Source organism: Epinephelus moara, chromosome 7, assembly GCF_006386435.1.
Source record: "Epinephelus moara isolate mb chromosome 7, YSFRI_EMoa_1.0, whole genome shotgun sequence".
Classification (NCBI taxonomy): domain Eukaryota; kingdom Metazoa; phylum Chordata; class Actinopteri; order Perciformes; family Serranidae; genus Epinephelus; species Epinephelus moara.
The window spans coordinates 26,545,266-26,564,595 of record NC_065512.1 but is presented as its reverse complement, the minus strand read 5'-3'; the positions used below and the strand labels follow the sequence as shown (position 1 = coordinate 26,564,595).

Here is a 19,330-nt window from a genome sequence, read left to right as displayed (position 1 = left end):
TGAATAAATCTGATTTGAAAAATGTTTAATTTACGTTGTGTAAAACAGAGCTTTAGGCTATTAAGATTCAAATAATTTGAAGACGATGCATGCAAAACTGCTGTAGGCTATATGTTATCCGTATCATTTGTTAAAATAAATGTTAAATAGCTCTACATTCCGACAGCCATCACTGATTTAGAGTTTATTACACACAAAACATCTCTGGTTTCGCATTCCCACTTCATTCAAAACCCCACAAATGAATCTTCTGTTTGTTTGGTGACCGCTGTATTTTTTTGTGTGTGATTATGCGTTTGTTTACCTCCAGTTTCATATCAAACCATTTACACTTCACCTCTGACATGGTTCATGGTTCAATTCTTTTTTCTTTCTCTGTCTTTCTTTGGTTGCGCCATGACTGACAGGTCAACTGGATGCACCTACACCTCCTTATATGGTGGTCATTGGCTATTCATGGGTGGGGATTTATGCTAATTGATGATTACCGGGAGCGCGCTGTCACTTTGGGATTTATGCTAATTGATGATTACCGGGAGCGCGCTGTCACTTTACGATGGATTGGCATTCATGGTCATACACACGTGTTTGAATCTGAGTTTCCCGCAGCGTTCCTTTATCCGGAGTAGGTTTTTACTAGCGCAGGCTTTTATGTGCAACTCTACACACAGATTTACTCACTTTTCATGACTGAGACCCAGTGTGTCGATTCAAATTCATTGCAGATATAGCTGATGTTCAGACTTGTTTTTTCATACCCAGAAGGCACTACTTCCATAAAAATGTGTTTTTCTGTTTGGATCTGTAACACACTGATTTGTTCATAAAAGTCCTTCAAATATTCATATGAACTGGCTCCAGCAGTACCGGCAGCTGCGTTGTCTGAAGTCCCATTTGCACCAGCCATGCAGGCTTTGTGTCAGCATGCTGGGTGCTGTAAAACCTTGAGTGCAAGTGTCATTCACTGTCATGAGGGTAAACAACGCTCACTTCAAGTTCATGAGTTGCAAACTGATGCATTAATTTCTCTGAGCACGTTAAATGAACACACTCTTGTAGCATATTCATGCACAACACTGTTTCCTGTCAGCCAAAAGATCTGCGCAAGGTAGTGAAAACCGTTACTGTGTGTCTTTGTGGGTTTCTGCTAGTCTACAGGTTCCAAGTTTTTAATTGGTTGTACTTTCTGAGGACAACTAGTTTACAGCCAATAAGGAAACACACGTATGACCTTGGCAAACTTAGTTGATATTTCTTATCCAGTGCTGTTGTGCTGTCAAAGCCTAACTAAATTCTACACATGGAGTAGAAACAATTAAGGAATGCCGAGATGAGATCCACTTCACTTCAAGGTCTCGAGAGGTTGTGGGAGAGGTAACGAGAAAGAGAGTGAGCAAATCCCATCCAACTTGTACTCATTAATCAGCGATGCCGAATGGAGAATCAAGGAAAAAATGATAGACGACTGATCAGCCACAGGAAACAGGCTCGCAGACAGCAGTTAGCTTGTTCCTGTGATGCTGATGAAGGTATACTCTGATACTCACAAAACTGGTTTTGCTTTGTTGTCATAATATCTTCCCATAAGGGATAGATGACTCACAGTTAACATGCCGCTGCGGCATTATCACAGACATAGAGTAGCATCTGGTACAACACAGATAAAACGTCAGTATTGTGCATAGTCATCGAATGGTTAATTTGTTTTTCATTTTTTACTGAAGCAACACACCACCACCCACTGGAAAGTATTTGTCACTAGTGATGTTTTTGGTGATTTACAAAATTTATTCGAAGGATTAAGTAGTCCTCTCTGGGTTGAAAACACAAACCTTTAAAGATGAGTTTGGAGAGAAACTTGAGCGTACCCTCCCATGCATCACTGGCCACCACACTGGAGACATGACTGCTACATTCTGAAGTTGCAAGGTTTTCACCCCATAGTTGGGAGGGGGGTGGGGAGGGGGGTAGGGGGGAGCAGTGACAGAAATTCTGCAACCAGCCTCCAAAGTTTCAAGTGACGAAGAGTGAACTCTTGTCCCCACCAAACTCTTCTCATCCTCAAAACTTGTCTCCCCTCTCTCCCTCTGACGGCACACTTCAAACAGCTTTTTCACAGCGTGTTATGCTGCATAGCAAAGAGTGACTGCGTCCCTTCCCGTGTTGAAAAGGCGCCTGGGTTTTAGAGAGCTTGTCAGTAGAAATATGTCAAAAGTACTCAGCGGAGTTACTGGGGCCTAAGGAGTACAATACCCCCAGACCGAGAGGGCTTACCCTGCTAACCCAGACACTTCACACAGAAATTAACTTTGCGGATCAGAAACCAAACGCCCTCATTGACACTCTAACCGCAATCCCCATTGTTTGGCCTAAGCAATGCACACAATACACTTCTATTTGCTCTGCTCTATTTTCCTGTTCAGGAGTAAGCCTGAGGGTAGGGTTTAGGAGCTCCCTGCGCTCTCCATGTGGTCTCCCCCTTCTCATTTACTTAATCACGTCACCTCTCATTTCTTTAGATAAGCAAATGGACCTGCAGTCTGCTCCTTTCCTATTGGCCTGCCTTCAAAAAGGAGGGGAGGTGCTTGGATCTGACTCAGCCAGACTTCTCCAAAACTTTCCTTGCTTGTTGGTGGCATAACTGTTACAGAGAACTCGAATCTGTAACTCACAATAGAGGAGCGTCAGATGAATGTAAGGAGACGTAAGGATGACATGATGATATCAGAGAATGTGTGAGCTTGTTTTGGATTACATTCCTGGCAAACTCTGAATGGGAATACTCAGCAGACGGCCTGTGATGGAAACCTTACATTAAGGTAAAATCCTTATGTCAGACTGAAGGTTTGCTATGGCCTCAGACTGTAAAGGTGTGTTAAATCATGTCGTGATTTGAGACTGAAGAGCAATTATGTGGAAACAAATCTCATATAACCCTGATCTTTCTAGTAGCTTTTCAGTGTTGTATGCTATTCATTTATTTTATAGAGAGTCTAGTTTGAGCATAAATGTAAGTTAAGTAAGACCTCTTGCTTAACTATTTAAAAGTCTGGAATATTTCCAAGAAAATTGTTTGACCGGCAATGAAACACAACATTTGGGGACTCCTACTGTTCCACCTGCACAGGGATGAGAGAATGTCAACATAACATTTTTTCAGAAACACAGACAATGGTGCAAAGAGGTAGCAGGAAGAAAATATCGGCTTGTTTTAGAGAACAAAACGTTCAATCACAGAAGGAGAGGCTAGACTCCTTCACGAACTCTGCTCCACTTCTTCTAGGTTTTTAGGCTAAACGCAGGAGAATGTGCTCCCAAATCCTTTGAGCAATTTTTTTAATCGGCTCTTCTGGGAAGGTAGGGAGAGAAGGAGGGGGGGAAAGGAGAGGAAGAGAGTTCAGCCAAGAAAATAAAGGATACTTTTATATTCTTTAAGGTATGAGAAGTTTGTGATAGCTACAACCCTCTGTCTCTCCCACATACACACACACAAAATAGGGTCTTTCCTGTTTGAAATCCATCCAGAAATGGGATAGTCTGTGATTCGAAATGCTCCATTTCTCAGCCGCCAAACACTCTGTTCCTCCCCACACAATCATGTGCTTCCAGCAGATTATGTTTAGGGTCTCTAAAAACCCAAATCCTTGTGTTGCTGAGGCAGTTTCAAATTTTTAGGATGCCCATTTGAATGTGAAAGAATTTGTGGTTGAATTGCACTCCACTTGTCACAGGCATTCAGGAAATGAGATTCTGTGTCCCAGGGTTTTAATCATGACCACCTCACTTGTTTACAGCAGCTTTGGCAAATATCAGAAAACTGGAGTTACGGACTTGAAAGTGAAATGTTTAGCAGTTTCCTGTGAAGATATGCTTGTTGTTTTTTTTTAATTTCAAACCAATATTTATGCTTTGTAAACAACAGCCTGACATTTTGTATCCTTGCTTGTTTCATGTTTTAGTCTGTTTTAGTTAATGTGTTTATCAAGGTCACTTTTCCTCAACTTGTCGATGTTTAAAATGTGAAACAACCTTGCATTTTTGCTTCTCTTCTTTTTGCTGAGTGTGTTGTTGAACACAAACAACCCACTCTGTTCTCATGGGAAAAGCAACTTGTGTCAATTTGACTGATGTTGCAGATAAACTTTGTGCTCGTGTTGTTTTTCATACAGTTAAAAATATAACTCGGTGTTCAGCAGAGTGCAGATATGTCCATCAGTTATGCTCATATCAGTACGGACGGACTTACAGTGATGTAAACAAACCCTGATCACGCTTTGACTCACAGTGGACACGCCAGGGTACACATTTTACTGCAGGTGCTTTTTGCTTGGAATAGGTGGGGGAAGAAGTGCACATGTATTTTACTTAAGTAAAACCATAGTCTCACATTTAAGATTTGACTAAATTAAAGTGCAAAAGGAACAGCAAAATGTCCTAAAAGTATCAAAAATAAAAGTACTAATTGTTACAGCTGGTGGAGGCCATGCTTATTTTAACTATACTGTCAAACACTTTATTCAAACAACATTCAAACTTCTCCTCCCTACACCGCTTGACGGACACTTCAAGCCAATATTGTATAAACATTATATTTGTTGCAATGGAAAAGCCCGTTCTTTGGCAAGCTAACCAAGCTAACCCCGGCACCTGTCTGACAGAAAACAGGTCAACTCTGCTTCACTCTTCATCCCCATCCTCTCCTTCAGTACTCACCAGTGAAAGTAAGAGTGAAAGCCAACCCCAGATTGACTCTAGTTTTGGAATGAGCTTTGTTTTCTTGGCACTTAGCCTCACTTTGCATATTTTTGGCACTGTGTCCGTGATTTTCATAGCTTCCTCTTTGATGCGTGCTGCTACTACCTGGTCGCTAGCTAGTCCCAACCTCACCTGTACTCTGTAATTGCCTGGAGGCTACACACCACTGCCCAACAGTTGCAGCCTCAAAACATCCTGAACATTCAGGTAGAGGACTCTGCAGACACATACACGGCCACACACTTCTTGTGGGTCATAAGTGATGACTGAGAGAGAATACTTTTGTATGAGTCTATACAATGTTTTGTAGGAAAAATCTGCATAGTATACCTTTACTTTAAACCTATCATACAAATTCAATTTTTAGTTTTATTTATAAAGCCCAATACCACAAATCCCAATCACAGGGCTTTACAGCATACGACATCCCTCTGTCCTTATGACCCTCACAGCGGATAAGGAAAAACTCCCCAAAAAAACCCTTTAACGGGGGAAAAAAACTGGTAGAAACCTCAGGAAGAGCAACTGAGGAGGGATCCCTCTTCCAGGACGGACAGACGTGCAATAGATGTCGTACAGAACAGATCAACATAATAAATTAACAGTAATCCGTATGACACAATGAGACAGTGAGAGAGACAGAGACAGAGGGAGATGCAGGACAGACGGTAATGACAGTAGCTTACAACAGCAATAATGAAAGTAATAATATTACAAGTAATATTACAGGCTACTGTGGTACAATATGTTGAAAGTATATATNGAGAAGGTGCCCGGTGTATTATAGGAGGTCCCCTGGCAGACTAGGCCTAAGTCAGCCTAATTAGGGGCTGGTACAAGGCAAGCCTGAGTCGGCCCTAACTATAAGCTTTATAGTTAGGATTCCACAAATTAGTTTTGTTTGTAGAATCTTAATCTGAAAACTAAGTAGCTCCAGCTGTCAGATAAATGTAATGGAGTAAAGAGTGCAGTATTTACCTCTGAAATGAAGTTGAGTAGAAGAATAAAGTAACATACAAGAGAAATACTCAAGTAAAATACAAGTACCTTGAAATTTTAGTACAGTTGATGAGAAAATGTACTCAGTTACATTCAAGCACTGCTTGAACTTCACAAACTGTGTCCACAGTCTAAACTGTGGTGTCCTGAAGAGTGAGGTACACCTTATGGCTTTATTTAAGCTAAATGACAAGAACCTACCACAAACCCTGCCTCCTGGCCTAGAAACTGAGTTTATATGCTGCTAACTTTAAAAGTGTTTTTGTTTGTTTGTTTTCTTGAAGAAGGTAAGAAAACCTAAATTAACATATCCAAAAAGTCACAAAAACATACATACATATAGTGTCAGAACTCAGACCCCTCAGACCCCCGCATTCAGACCACCTTGGGAGTGTGGGTCGCTTAACCTGTGTACTGTGAATTCAAAGCGCTCCAGGTTTGCTTTGCTCTTTGCCATTGTATTTAGCCCTCCAAATCACATGCTATTGTACTGGGACACCTGAAAAAACAACCATGTTGGCTTTTTCCTTTCCTCTTAGGGTGTTTTCACATATTGTCTTCTTTAAACAAATGAAATTCAGTCGTCTTAAAGTGCATCACAAAGTGGACCAACAGAACAGGGAATCCATTCTTTTTGTGTTCACGTTGTCAGTTCATTTAAAAGAGGATTCAGTTCTTTTTCTGGTCAGTTTCAGCTCTGATGGGGCCTCAGTCCTCTTTCTGTTTACACTATATATAATTAACATAGTTTTAATTTTACTTTGACGTGGCACTGCAGTGTGGTTATAAAGGCTTCAGATGAACCTAAAACTGGAGGAAAACCATTGTGAGTCTGTTTAGAGGGCTGAAAAGGACCAAGTGTGAAAACCTAAATGTGTTAGTAAAATGTTACCTGACACTGTATTTTTTCCTATAATATCTGCTCTTGCAATACAATATCCACTCATTATGAAACTTTTATATGGTTATGTTTATGCACTCACAGCACTTGGCTACTGGTCACTTTTACTCCTCAGTTTGCTTGAGTAGATGTATCCATTCTTTATCCTCTGGTCTAATGTTTACCCTGCTTTATTCTGATGTTGTTATCTTCTGTAACGTACCAGTTTGCTGACAAGAATCATTAAAGTTTCATGTTATATATTCCCAGTGTTTTCCCATCAGCACTGACAACAACGGCACATGCTATTATAACTTTGTGTCCTGAGGAGCAAGCGGTGGTGAGAGCTCTTCCACAATGAGAGACCGTCTGGAGGAGCTGCAGAAGAGGGCTCAAGACTTTTCTGAGGCAGCAAGTGAGAATGCCAACCCTTTCTCAGGGGAGGGGGATGATGATGACTCTGTTTCGGTCATAACGCCCCAGGCTGTGGTGTTCGAGGAGGAGCCGATCATTGAGAATTTCCTGTCTGAGGCTCAGCTAATCCGAGATGATATCACAGCGCTGGACATAGAGGTAATTTCATATCTTTCTTTTTTTAATAGGTAGTATGCATTTGTTTTTGTTAATAATTTTAATTTATTAGCCTTTGCTGTTGTTGATGAGTTTCATGATTTGTTTCTTAATCGTCTTGTTTTTGTTTGTCTTTACTTCTTTTACTTTTTGTCATCATTTTCATTATTATAAAACTTGACAAAAATAACAGAAGATTGAGACTATATGATCGTGCAGTTTGTGGTTAAATTTAAAATTGTAGTCAGAGGTGACACTGAACACAAATTCTGTCTGTTCTCAAACACAAACAGGTCCTTAAGTTTTGCCAGCAGCAAAAGACCTTGGTGGCGACCATGCGTCGCTTCAGTGTGATGAAGAAAGAGAGCAGCATAACCCGTGACATCAAGCTCAAGGCTGAGAGCCTCCATCGACGCTTAGACGCGCTTTCAAAACAGGCCCAAAGGACTGAGGACCAGCAGGGGCCTACTGCTGTTACAACAAGAATACAACGCTCCCAGCATGCAGCGCTTTACCGCAAATTCCAGCAGGTTGGGAAGACGATCATCTGCTTTGCAAGAGATCCTTTAGTGCACAGGAATTCATTTACATTTGTACATTTGCATTTAGCATGAGTCTTACTTAGCTTCAGGGACAGCTGACAGCTATCTCAACAGAACTGATGCATTTTCAATAGAAAGAAAAAAGCGATGTGAGGCCTTTTTACCACTATCTATGTGCATTCACGATTTAGTATACTGTAATGGTCAATGACAAGGACTGTTGGCAGGCAGACAAGAGAAAGAAATTACAGTATCACATTAATGGATAAAAATAAAACTGGATTTTATGAGTGAATATATCACAGTGCCACAACCAGCAAGGTGGCAGCACCTAGGTGTTTGATCAGCTCATTACATCATGTCTGTCTTTCAGCGCTAAAGTTTACAGTAAATGCACGAGCGTCAAGGAATTAAATTGCGCTCAAGCCAGTAAAAGGTATCTTCTCATTTTTCATTTCTCCTCCCCCCTCTCACTTTTTTTTCTCTCTCCTTTTGCTGTAATTATGTCCAGGTAATGCTGCAGTATAATGAAGGTCTGCTGACCAAGCAGGAGCACTGTAAGCACTTCATTATCCGGCAGCTGGAGGTATCGGGAAGGGATGTGACGGAGGAGGAGGTGAATGAGATGGTGGCCACAGGAAAATGGGAGGTGTTTAATGAGAACCTGCTAAATGATGCCAAAATCACACGGTCACAGCTATCTGAGATTGAACAGCGACACAAGGTGAGGACAGTGGCAAACAACCGGCTAAATCCAAGGCTATGACCAAGTTACAGACAATACATTTGTTAGATATATGGACATATTGTTGGGAATTTTTCTCTCTCTTGGAAGCAGCAATATATCTAAGTAGGTGGTAAATAATATATAAAATAACTAAAACAATCTTTATTGCTAATAACTACTCATTGCATTGGAAACGGCACTGATAACACCGGCAGTCATCGTCTTGCACACATGACAGAAACAACCTATCACAGCATGCCTTACATATCACCATATCTAATGACACAAATGGGTAAAGGAAAGGAAATAAATGGAAACTTGAATTGAAAGTGAATCAGTAATAGTGTCCAATACTTTTGTCTTGGCTCAAATAAAGAAATAACACTGAATAAAATGAAATCTGTGTGGAGACAGATAATCTATAACCTATAACTCACTTGGTAATCACTCTTGAGTACGAGATATACAAGTGAACCAACACATTAAAGTATAAATAGATGATGAATGTATATGTTCACACGATGTTGCATAAATAGCTGGATCTCTTCCCTCAGTGCATCTCGAGTCTCCCACCACCCCCAGCCTCTGACTAATGTTCCCTATATCTACAGTGTTAATCCCACCCTCCTTCTCCACCAACAGGAGCTGTTGAGTCTGGAGAACAATATGAAGGAGCTGAGGGACCTGTTCATGGACATTTTCATGCTGGTGGAGGAACAAGGAGCCTATATTGAACACATCCAGACGAATGTGGAGAGGACACAGGATTACGTGGCCACGTCTAATGAGAAGTTTAAGATGGCCGCCAGATACAAGAAGAAGAACCCACTTCGACAGCTGTGCTGCTGCTGCTGCCCTCCCTGGAGATGCTGCTTATAAAACATGCCTTTTCCCCCCCTTATTTTTACCTCAATGCTCATTGCAAATAAGGTTTTATTTCAAAAGTCTCACTTACCTGTTAGGAGTGAGCAATGTTGGATTCAAGTACCATTAAAGTGAAGGTTATGGCATTGCAGTTTTTGCTGTTGAACAGAGCAATGGTGAAGACGGATTCAGCGGAGCGTAGAAAACAATTAGGTTGGAAAGGCCGGAATTGGTATTTGAGGCACTTGTGTTTCTTTCAGGAGAATGTGAGGCGACTGCTATTGGAAGAGACAGTTCAGTGAGTGCTACTCACCAACATAGCTGCTTATTGGAGACCTTCACTGTCATCTGACAGAGGTCAAAAACAAGGGGAGACCACTGACTCTGCCACTGCTAGATCAGCAAGACTGATTTTTTCTCTTTTTTTTCTTGAAAGAGCCCCTTATTTTTTTCTGCCACAGGAGCTCCTGTTAATGACCATTTATTTTTTATACAGTATGTGCACTTTAAGACTTATCTTTATTTTCTTTTTTCTTTTCAGCACAAACTAAAATTTCAACATAGAGTAAAAAGATTCTCTTTCTAAGAGATTTTGAGCCATTATGTATTCATTCTTGGCCCACACGCTGGGGAAAGAAGAACATGTTTTACAATTAGTTACTAGTCTCATTTGCATTTCAAAGTATAATCATTTTTTGGTGAAAAAAAAAATGTTATTCTTTTATTCAGTTTCACAGAGGCTGGGATTCAAGTAAAACTTTGAATAACGAGCTTTGATCAAAATATTTCCGCCATGCTGACAAAACTGTAGAAAATCATTGAAGTCATTTGTTTAAAATACGAAGGAAGATTTGAAGTCGTACACTTCAGGAAATATTTCATTTCTCTAGATGTTTTGTATTTTGGAGTGAAACTTCACCTAATGAATATACTGGAACTGTTACACTGTTTGGATGAAAAAAATCTGCCAACATTATTATTAAAATTATTGTGTCACACAAAAAGGGTGCAGGGGCTCTTAACTTGGTGGAAAGCTCTTGCCTGAATGAGTACCAGCAGTATGGACTGAAATACTGGGAATATGCTCTATGACTGATCAACAGACTCACACTTGTTGACAGGTAATCATCTCCTGTTTCACCTTTGACTTAACGCTGAGTTGAAAGCACCAACTCATTTTCCCTGCAGGGATAGTGACTAAGACATAATAAATCAGTAACTCATTTCAGGACACTTCATATGTACAGGCAGAAGGGCTCTAAACTAGCCTCTCATCAGCAGTGACAGTGATGTTCTTTAGTGAGTCAGTGACCCACGGTGTCTTGTGTCCGGGACAAAATACAGGTAAACTGGGTGTGCCAGAGCCAGACTGGAAAATCTGGTTTGTCTCCTATTCCAGGGTAGCTTCCTGACAGGTACTCTGTGTTCCTGCAGGGAACAGTGAGTAAACAGAACCGTTAACTTGTAGAGGAAACAGATAATCTACTTAAACAAAATGACTCCTAGGCTTATGACCACAATAAAACCTTATATACATTTTGACTTTGACGGAAAGTGTAAAATAGCGGACAGACAAAAAAGTGCCAAAAAAAGATCTTTATGTAAGTTAATTTACTCACCTCTCAAGGGATTGATGACTCATGTGACACCTAAAGAAACACTACACGTACTGAGGATCTTTATATAGGTTAACTTGTATTTACACTGCTGCCTCGGGGTCTGATAGAAGAGGTGTGACATGTGTGAGATGAGGTGTTTGACGACTTCAGCTGTCTGACAAGAAAAGTCTTTTCCTGAATCTGGTCTTCTGTGTTGTTTATCAGTCTCACTCTAGATCGAATGACGTCTTTAAAACAAAGGCAAAAGTGTATTAAATATGTTCATTTGAATATGTAAATCAAATAACAACTCATTGCATTGCAATGCAGCACAGTATAGTTTCCACCTCCTCCCAGACACAGTGAGGAAAAATGAAGTACTGCTGCAAATTGCAGGGTTCTTGAACAGCAACAATGCCATCCAGTGTTCACTGAGATAATTGCTAGTTAAGGAATAGGTTATAACTTAATGCCTTAACTGTTAAAGGGCACATTACCACACAGATATGTAATTATGCAAGTGTCACACTTGGGAAACATAACTACACAGCATGAAATTTAAATGTTCTTGGAATAAGACTATAGATGTGTGGTCACTGTTGCTGAGCCATTATAAACAGCTCGTGGAGGTCAAAACAAGTGAACAGTTTTTGCCAATTTAAGGATCCAGCATTGTGCTTGTCAATATAAATAGTTTTCAGCAAAAAGACACAAGGAATTAATTTTTACTTTGATCCATTACACAGCAAACACTCTGTCTACCTGCTCCATAGACAATGAAAATATTTTTGTCACGTTTGCTTCACAAAATTAACAGAAAAACAAGATCAAACAACATAACTGAATCTCTCGCTCTCAAAATCCCTCTGAATTATTTTACAGACACAAGAGAACATACACAAGTTGCACTTTTCATAACACAAAAACATGTAGGACGTTCATCGCCTCCAACACAAAGAACAGTGGGAACAAATGGAAATACAGCTGCATCTGTAAGATAAAGTTAAAGGAGCTGTATGCGACACTGAGAACATTAATACAGCAGCAAACAACTATTTGTTATGTATTGTCGTAATGGCATCCTGAGCAGAGAATGAGGTCACACTCCCTCTGTGTCAGTTGTGATCTGAGCTTCACCGTTCGTTGGTGTCAAACAGTCAAGCAGCACGTGTATAATTGCCACCACTCTGTCATCCCTTGTCGTCCCTGAGATCATTACACCAATGCTCCTGCCCCCCCCCCCCCCCAATTAACACTGTAGCTCTATAACCACTTTGCTGTGTTAACACTGTTCCAGGTGTTTGCACCATTAGCTGTGAGAGCCATGTGCAGACAACATCTGACACATAAACACACTCTATAGCCCTGTTTCCACCAAGCAGTGTGGTACAGTACAGTTCAGTCTGGTGCATGTTTCCACAGCAAAAAGTTGTGGATGGTACCAATGGAGCTCTTCTGTACAGTTCCCATTTGTGGTACCCCTTGTGTTGGGGTACCTAGCACACAGATCTGGTACTAAAAGGTGGAGCTGTGAACACTGCAGTCTGTTGATTGGTCAGTAGCGGTCTATCTGCTCAGGGCTGAGTTGTGGCTGGTTTTGAAGCACATGTAACCACTGTTCATACCGTGGAGAGTTTTATTAGTAAACTCTAAAACCATGTCCATACCATGTCTGAAGGGTTACTTTTGGTTCCAAAGGTACCATACCAAAAGTGTTTGGTGGAAACGGGGCTTATATATCCTATAGAGTTCCTTTAGGTGGAATTTCTCCAAATATTCTAACTGCAGAGCAGCAGGGAGGGGAGCGTCTGCAAACCTGAGAGAGATACTGGGGTTTTCTGTACATAAGCCATCCTTGAGAACAGCAGGCCATGGGAGAGTGCACAGCCAGTGGTCAGTTCAGAGACCTCTGGACATCTGACCCCCGGCAAAACTCTCTCTCTCTCTCTCTCTGTCTCTCTCTCTGTAAGGCAGGGTAAGTGAACTTCTCTTTTCCCAGCAACACCCTGCTTCACATTCAAACAGTTGCACACTCTGGCAGCTGCCCTGTACAACAACAGTTTTCTAATGTTTTTAGATTCCTCTTGTGAATTCATCTTGTTTACCCCCAGCTCCGAAGTTGTTATCCAATATTTCATCTGAAACCACCTAGCCTGGAGCCAATCAGGAGTTTGTTCCTCTCCCAAATCAGATTTAACCTTCGACTCTCAGACCATTTTTGTTTGGACTAGCTGCACTACCAACTCTGCACATACAGAACACCTGTTCCCCAATGTGATTCGTATCTATTTTGCAAGACAGTGTTTATGTCTGTTTACCTTTTTTTACTCGGCCAAATGCACACCAACAGAATCTCTACAATTCATCACCCATCATTGTGTGGTTGTCTAATGAACCTCTTAAGAAAGGTAGATAAATATTATAGGCTCTTAGACCACAATCATAATGTTACCTTTATTTTCAAATGTCTAAATATAGTAAAAAGCTGTTACCAACAATATAATCATGCTCAATCATGGCTTTTTATTAGATAAGTAACTTTTATTTTTGAACATGTACTTTCTCCACATTCAGTTCAGAAACCATATATTCATTGTGAGTACCTCTGCCCACTTTCCAGGCGAAGCCCATCAGTCACTTCTGATTTAACGATAATGTGAACATCTGAGACACATGAGAGTTTACAACGCTGATCATGGCTGACAGAGATACAGTGACGTCTGTATATGGCTTTATACTGTAAGTATTTCTTCTATCTGCCCTGTCAGTCACAACGTGGATCCCAAAGACTGCTCTCCAAATGTCTGAACAACATCAAAGCAGCCCTCCTGTGAGTAGCACCAGCTGTGGTTATAGAGAGCTGACATTACTTTACTGCCTGGTTTTATCACTCCCATCAAAATGTGAACAGAGAGATATCAGGACCCTCAGAATGTGATAAATCACAAAGAAACTGTACAGCAAGTCTGGCAGCAGCAGTGGCAGCTGGAATACCAGCAATGATACAATGGTTACACTGATTTAGAGTCTTGACTTTGCACAGTGTAAATACTTACTTCAAAGTTGGGTGAACATTTTTGAAAAGTTAAAACTTTAGGGGACTAGTACATCTAGGCTTCTAATCTAGAGGTGGAAATAAATTACACTGGCTCTCGTTAATGTAACACAGTTGTTGTTTTTGTGAACTTGTATTGCTAAATATTGGCAATTTACTTTTACTTAAATAGTACTAAAGTAGTATCACAAGTACTATTTTTACTTTATCTAAAGTCACATCCGTCACAGAGTAAAAAGAGAAGTCACATGACCTGATAAACTGTGGGAATGGAACAAAAAAAAGGTGATAAATCAGCAGCTGCAGTTGAGAAGAAGCTGCTAGTGTGTCTGTGGCTGCAGGAGGGCAGAGCAATAGAGAGGTGACACTTTGCACTCATCTGACACTCTGGGAATGGTACATGTTGTAAATGTGTATGTTCACTGGCCAAATGTCAGGGGTTGCGAGGGGTGTGGAACATCGGTAACACCTGGGCTGGGGCTAGAACAGTACAAAAATTGAAGAACATTGCAATCAATTGAAGGATCTGGTCCTTATGAGTTAGCGTTATTGTACCTCAGCAAAGTTAAGAGCTGGCGTCGATCTTAATTAATCACTGATTTAATGCACCACCCAGAAAGCAGTATAAGTGACCAAAATGAAAATGCATCACCAGCAGGTGCAGGTCTGGTTAATATGCTAAATGCTAAAATGCTCATGGCAGATCCTCCAGCAGCGACTTCTACAGTGAGGTGCCTGAAGCATTTCTGCTGTTTGTGACAACAATCCCTGATGTGACTAAAGAGTCTCATTCAGCTCAGAAGTTTTTGAATTTGAGGAGCACACTGGGACTGGGACTGGGACTAGAGGCTGAATGGACTGGTTACCTTTGCCACGAGGTTATGTTTTCAGTACAGCTGTTTATTGGTTTGTTTGTCAGCAGGATTAAAGCAAAACCAGTGGCTCAATTTTCATGAAACTTGGTGGAAAGGTGTAGCATGGACCCAGGAAGAACCCACTAAATTTTAGAGATGATCTGAATCACGGAGCAGATACATGAATTATTTTCCGCATTGTGGTAAAGGCCTTGGTGGAGGTTTGCACTCACAGAACGTTCTTTTAGTTAGACTCATTGAATTTTAGCTTAACAACAACAGCAAAGGCTACACAAACATAATCAGACACAAAAATTTAAATATCATGTACCTGTACATACAAGTAGGTTATAAATACATAAAGATACAGTGGAACCTGCTTTCAGTAATCACTTCTGTTCAGGTCAAATTAGGTCTGTGCGGCTAATATTATAACCTTTTTTTTCTATATTTCTCACTCAGATTATCATCTAATTGACATCAGTATATTTATAACATGAAAATAAAGTCATAAAACAGACCGCTACCAAGGGCCATTCAAATGGGCTTGAGGTAACGGGTATCATAAATCCACTTGACAAAGGGTGACCACAGGTGCTTTCCCTGAGTGGGATGTGGTTTGGCACGTTTGGATCTGAGTTTGGCATGTGGTTTCTGTCTTAATCACTAGCAGCCATAAGTGCTTCTCATTGTTTAAGTAGGAGACTACATTTTTCACTGTAAGAAAATATCTTTATTTTCCCATTTATATTTTCAGTGTGTACACAGCACCAGCCTCAGGTAGCCAGCTGGAAGCAGCCAGGCTGCTGCAATGAAAAGTATCATGGTGGGAGTGAAGACAAAATTATTTATCGTAGTTTTAAAAAGTTTTCTATATGTTGTCATGCATAAAAGTCTCAAAATAAAAACTGTTAGTAGCATACTTGATTACTATAAGCAAATTAAACATTTGTATAGGAATGATTCTGGCCCAAGCTTTTTTTATCCATGTGGTTGATAAGTGTGATCACTGTAAGTGATTTACACTGTATAATAAGAACAACACGTAGACAAAACCAAATCAGTTTCTGAGAACTATAAACAGAAATACACAGTGCAAGGGTGTGCAAGAGGGATGGGATAAACATTGAATGTGTAATATGATCAGTTACTTTTTATACATGCAGTAAGTGGTATAGTATATGCATACATGTCTATATACAGTATACAACCTACTTGGATTTGACAGTGATGGATGTTATGTGCATGTTATTGCACAATCTGTATATCAAACTGTAATTTATATAATTAGTAGAATGTTTTGGTGTAACAGGGTTATCATATTATTTTACTTTTTATTTAAGACTGGAAGCCTCACACTTTTTTTCTTGCATTTTTAGAAAGTAGGCTAAATTTCATCAGGATATTTAAGTGAAAGACACGACAGAACATAGATTATGGCCACAGGAATGCTGTAAAAGCAACACCTTGACCTTCGTGCTCCTTCTAAAGCTTGTAACTCCTACACTTGCAACCCTGACTTTGTTATTCATTTCAAGGAACTCTTAATAGCCAATTGCTTGAGATGTAAGGGTAAACTCTAGTAGCCCCAGTTTTGTAAACAAGCTAATGTCAAAAGTTGACTGTTATTTATTACCTATGGAAGGATACATGTTCAAACTTAAATATTCTGTCAGAGTGATACATGAGCTTCAGTAATAGGAGCTCTGGGAAGGTCGGTGCGTGATATCCGTGTGCGAGCCATCTGTGTAGATCCCATGCAGATAGAGTGAATGGTAATAGACACATATGTGTGTAGCTGCTACACTGACTTAAAAGATGTTTTCATCTTTTTTGACAGGTGGGTGGATGAATGAACACTGGCTTTAATGCTCAGCACATGTGAAACCAGTGTAAAACAAAGGGGAGCATGTGTGTGTCAGCTCACTGTCACACATTATCGCTGTTTTGGCCACTGTTCTGTACGCAATGTGGGAAGGACAATGAATATTATGATACAGAATCCACACTGTGACACTGACTTTGTATCACTCGCCCAATAATTGACAATTTAGCAGGATTTATTTCATACCCAGGTTGATCTTTGTTTATTTTAACTTACTTTACAGATCCTCGGCTCAGTAAGACTTTCCTCTTGGCTCAGGTTCAAACAAGCTGTTTCCTTCAGGATCTTTCCGTTTCTCTGCCAAATGATGTTGTGATATTGACAGATGTAAAACACGACATGAGAAGATGTGGGAACACTTTCAGCGGAGATGATGCATGCTGCCGCAGCTGCAGCTGTGAATAGAACCCGCAATCATCTCTGTCAATCAGGTCCAGTGAACAGAGGGAACACTCGGCCTGCATTGTGCTGTGCTTTTTTTGCTTTTAATTAAACATAAGGAATGGGATTTTTCAGATGAGCCTTTGAGATGTGTAAATGAAAGAATGTCGTGGCATCTTTGCATCACTGAAACTTACAGCATGAGATTTTAATGGAATGAAGGTAATCCCCCAATTTAGACTTAAACTTAACATTTAAGGAAATCTCTGACCTCTGACTTATTTTTTATTGCTTGTAACTACTTGATGATAATGGATTGAAGTTTCTTCTTCAGTCTCATATTCAGAGAAATTGCTCTGCATGAGTGTAATTTTAATGATTGAACTAATAATCAGTTTCCTCTTTGACCCTGAGGGAAGTAAGACATGGCCAGCAGAGGGAGCTGATATCCAAGAATTATACAACCTCAAATTCAGTCCCTGTTGGTGTACTCTCCTGCCCATTACTTTTACACAAAGTCATTCAAACAGTTCTCCGCAGGCTTTTCGTCCTAGTTTTGAATATTTAACTTGTTAATGGTCTTACACAGGCAAACACTACCTGTATCCAGCGCCCCATTGATGTGCTGTTACCTCAACCTCAATAGCATCTCTTTCTGTTCTTTCAGGGTTCAGCATTGATTAATGCACTCAACAACAAAAGGTGAGCAGTGGGAGGGCCATCCAGGGCCCAGCTGACACACACATCAGGACAGAGGAGAGGTGAAAATGAACTGAGACGTGGGTGAATAAAACATGTCTCTGAGGACGTTGCCTTGTTTTACCGCTGTCTGGGCTCAGAGGGAACTGTGAGCCTCCCTGATGGGTAATCCTCTCTGTAATGAAAGGGCAAACACGTTCAGCCTCACAGGCACACACACACACAATGCAGTCATTGGCAAACACACAACATGCACACACAACTGAACCCCCAATCCTGACTCAGCCTTCCATTAATATGTGGATACATTTTTTTTTATTCAGCGTCAACACATAATGATCAAATTATTGCATGTTAAAACTTGTTACCAATATGCACTAAAGCAGAAAAGCTTCATTATATAATTTTCCACACATTTATTTTCCTTTTGCAGCACATTCTTTTGACCTTGCAATATAGCACACAAGCTATTAAGACCAATTGAGCTGATGTTGTCTCGGTCCAGGCCAGTCTGTGTAACAAGTAACATGATCCTGACTCCATGCTGTACTCTACCTTGTCATCAAACTCTGCAGAAATTGATTAGATGGCTCCCTAAGCTTCATAATGTTATTTACTCTATTGGATAACCGTGTGGGGAAACAGTTGTGCGGTCCAGCGCTGAAGCGGTAAGTGCATTCAGCACAATTTCTGCTATCATAATCAAAAGTGGAAAGTTGTGTCTAGTCTACACAAGCCAGACTGAAGTGCTCGGCTGACATTAAGACATATTGTAAACTGTGTGCTTTCACATGTGTGTATTAAGTCTAGACAGTACCAATTTTGTTCTCTATAATACAGCAAATTATTATGGATCTTCACTGTAACACCAGGCTTGGATTGTTTTTACAATAGTGCTGGTCAAAAAATGGTCCTGTCTCTGGCTTATTTATTTTACAACAGAACTGATTTTGATGTTTTTAATATATTTACAGTGCATGTTTAGCACAATTATGAATTCTGCCTTTCAATTAGGTCGGTCTGAATACAGAAAACCAGTTAAATGTATGTAAATTATCAAAATTTTCTTAAGTGAAAAGTCAACTAATGTTTCCTCACATATAAGCAGACTGATGTTGCATTCTTTTATAGCAGGAAGTAACATGTGGGATTTCATTTGAAGTGAACAACAGTAAATGTCACAAAACGTCACCGTATCTGCATTCACAGTCCTGTTCCTCTGTTGAACTGGGCAGAGAAAAACATCTGTGTTTTCAGTAATTTCTGCATCTGTCGCGTCTGCTCGTACCATCAGTCCCCTTCTCGGGCAGGATGTATTGTCTATCTTTTTTGAATTAAAAAAAGAAGGAGCACTTCACTGAATCTAAGCATAAAGTAAGATACAGCAACACAGTTTATTTTTATAATATTATAAAAAAAATATGGAACTCATAGAATTTTGCATTGCAACATAATTCAGTATTTACTATATAATAAAATCCTTGGCAGTGTTTGCCTCAGACTGAGTCCAATTGAGTTAGA

The 19,330-nt window shown here is 40.2% G+C and overlaps 1 protein-coding gene across 2 annotated transcripts; it reads left to right on the top strand.

The window, feature by feature from the left end:
* Positions 1-2,636: 2,636 nt before the first annotated feature.
* On the top strand, positions 2,637-11,554 carry stx19 (syntaxin 19). 2 transcript variants are annotated; one of them, XM_050049812.1, is made up of 5 exons: positions 2,637-2,819; positions 6,966-7,207; positions 7,498-7,734; positions 8,258-8,470; positions 9,116-11,554. In XM_050049812.1, the coding sequence occupies exons 2-5, from the start codon at positions 6,992-6,994 to the stop codon at positions 9,350-9,352; spliced, it is 903 nt and encodes a 300-aa protein (XP_049905769.1). In that variant the 5' UTR covers positions 2,637-2,819; positions 6,966-6,991; the 3' UTR covers positions 9,353-11,554. The 2 variants fall into 2 exon arrangements, with proteins under 2 accessions (XP_049905769.1, XP_049905768.1); XM_050049811.1 differs by having other exon boundaries at positions 6,905-7,207; positions 9,116-11,553.
* The last annotated feature ends 7,776 nt before the right edge of the window (positions 11,555-19,330 follow it).

Excerpts from the sequence above, each read along its gene's own strand:
- stx19 (XM_050049812.1), top strand. The coding sequence starts at position 6,992 with ATGAGAGACCGTCTGGAGGAGCTGCAGAAGAGGGCTCAAGACTTTTCT. Across the intron at positions 7,735-8,257 it reads TTTACCGCAAATTCCAGCAG|GTAATGCTGCAGTATAATGA; the intron begins GTTGGGAAGACG and ends AATTATGTCCAG. Across the intron at positions 8,471-9,115 it reads AGATTGAACAGCGACACAAG|GAGCTGTTGAGTCTGGAGAA; the intron begins GTGAGGACAGTG and ends CTCCACCAACAG.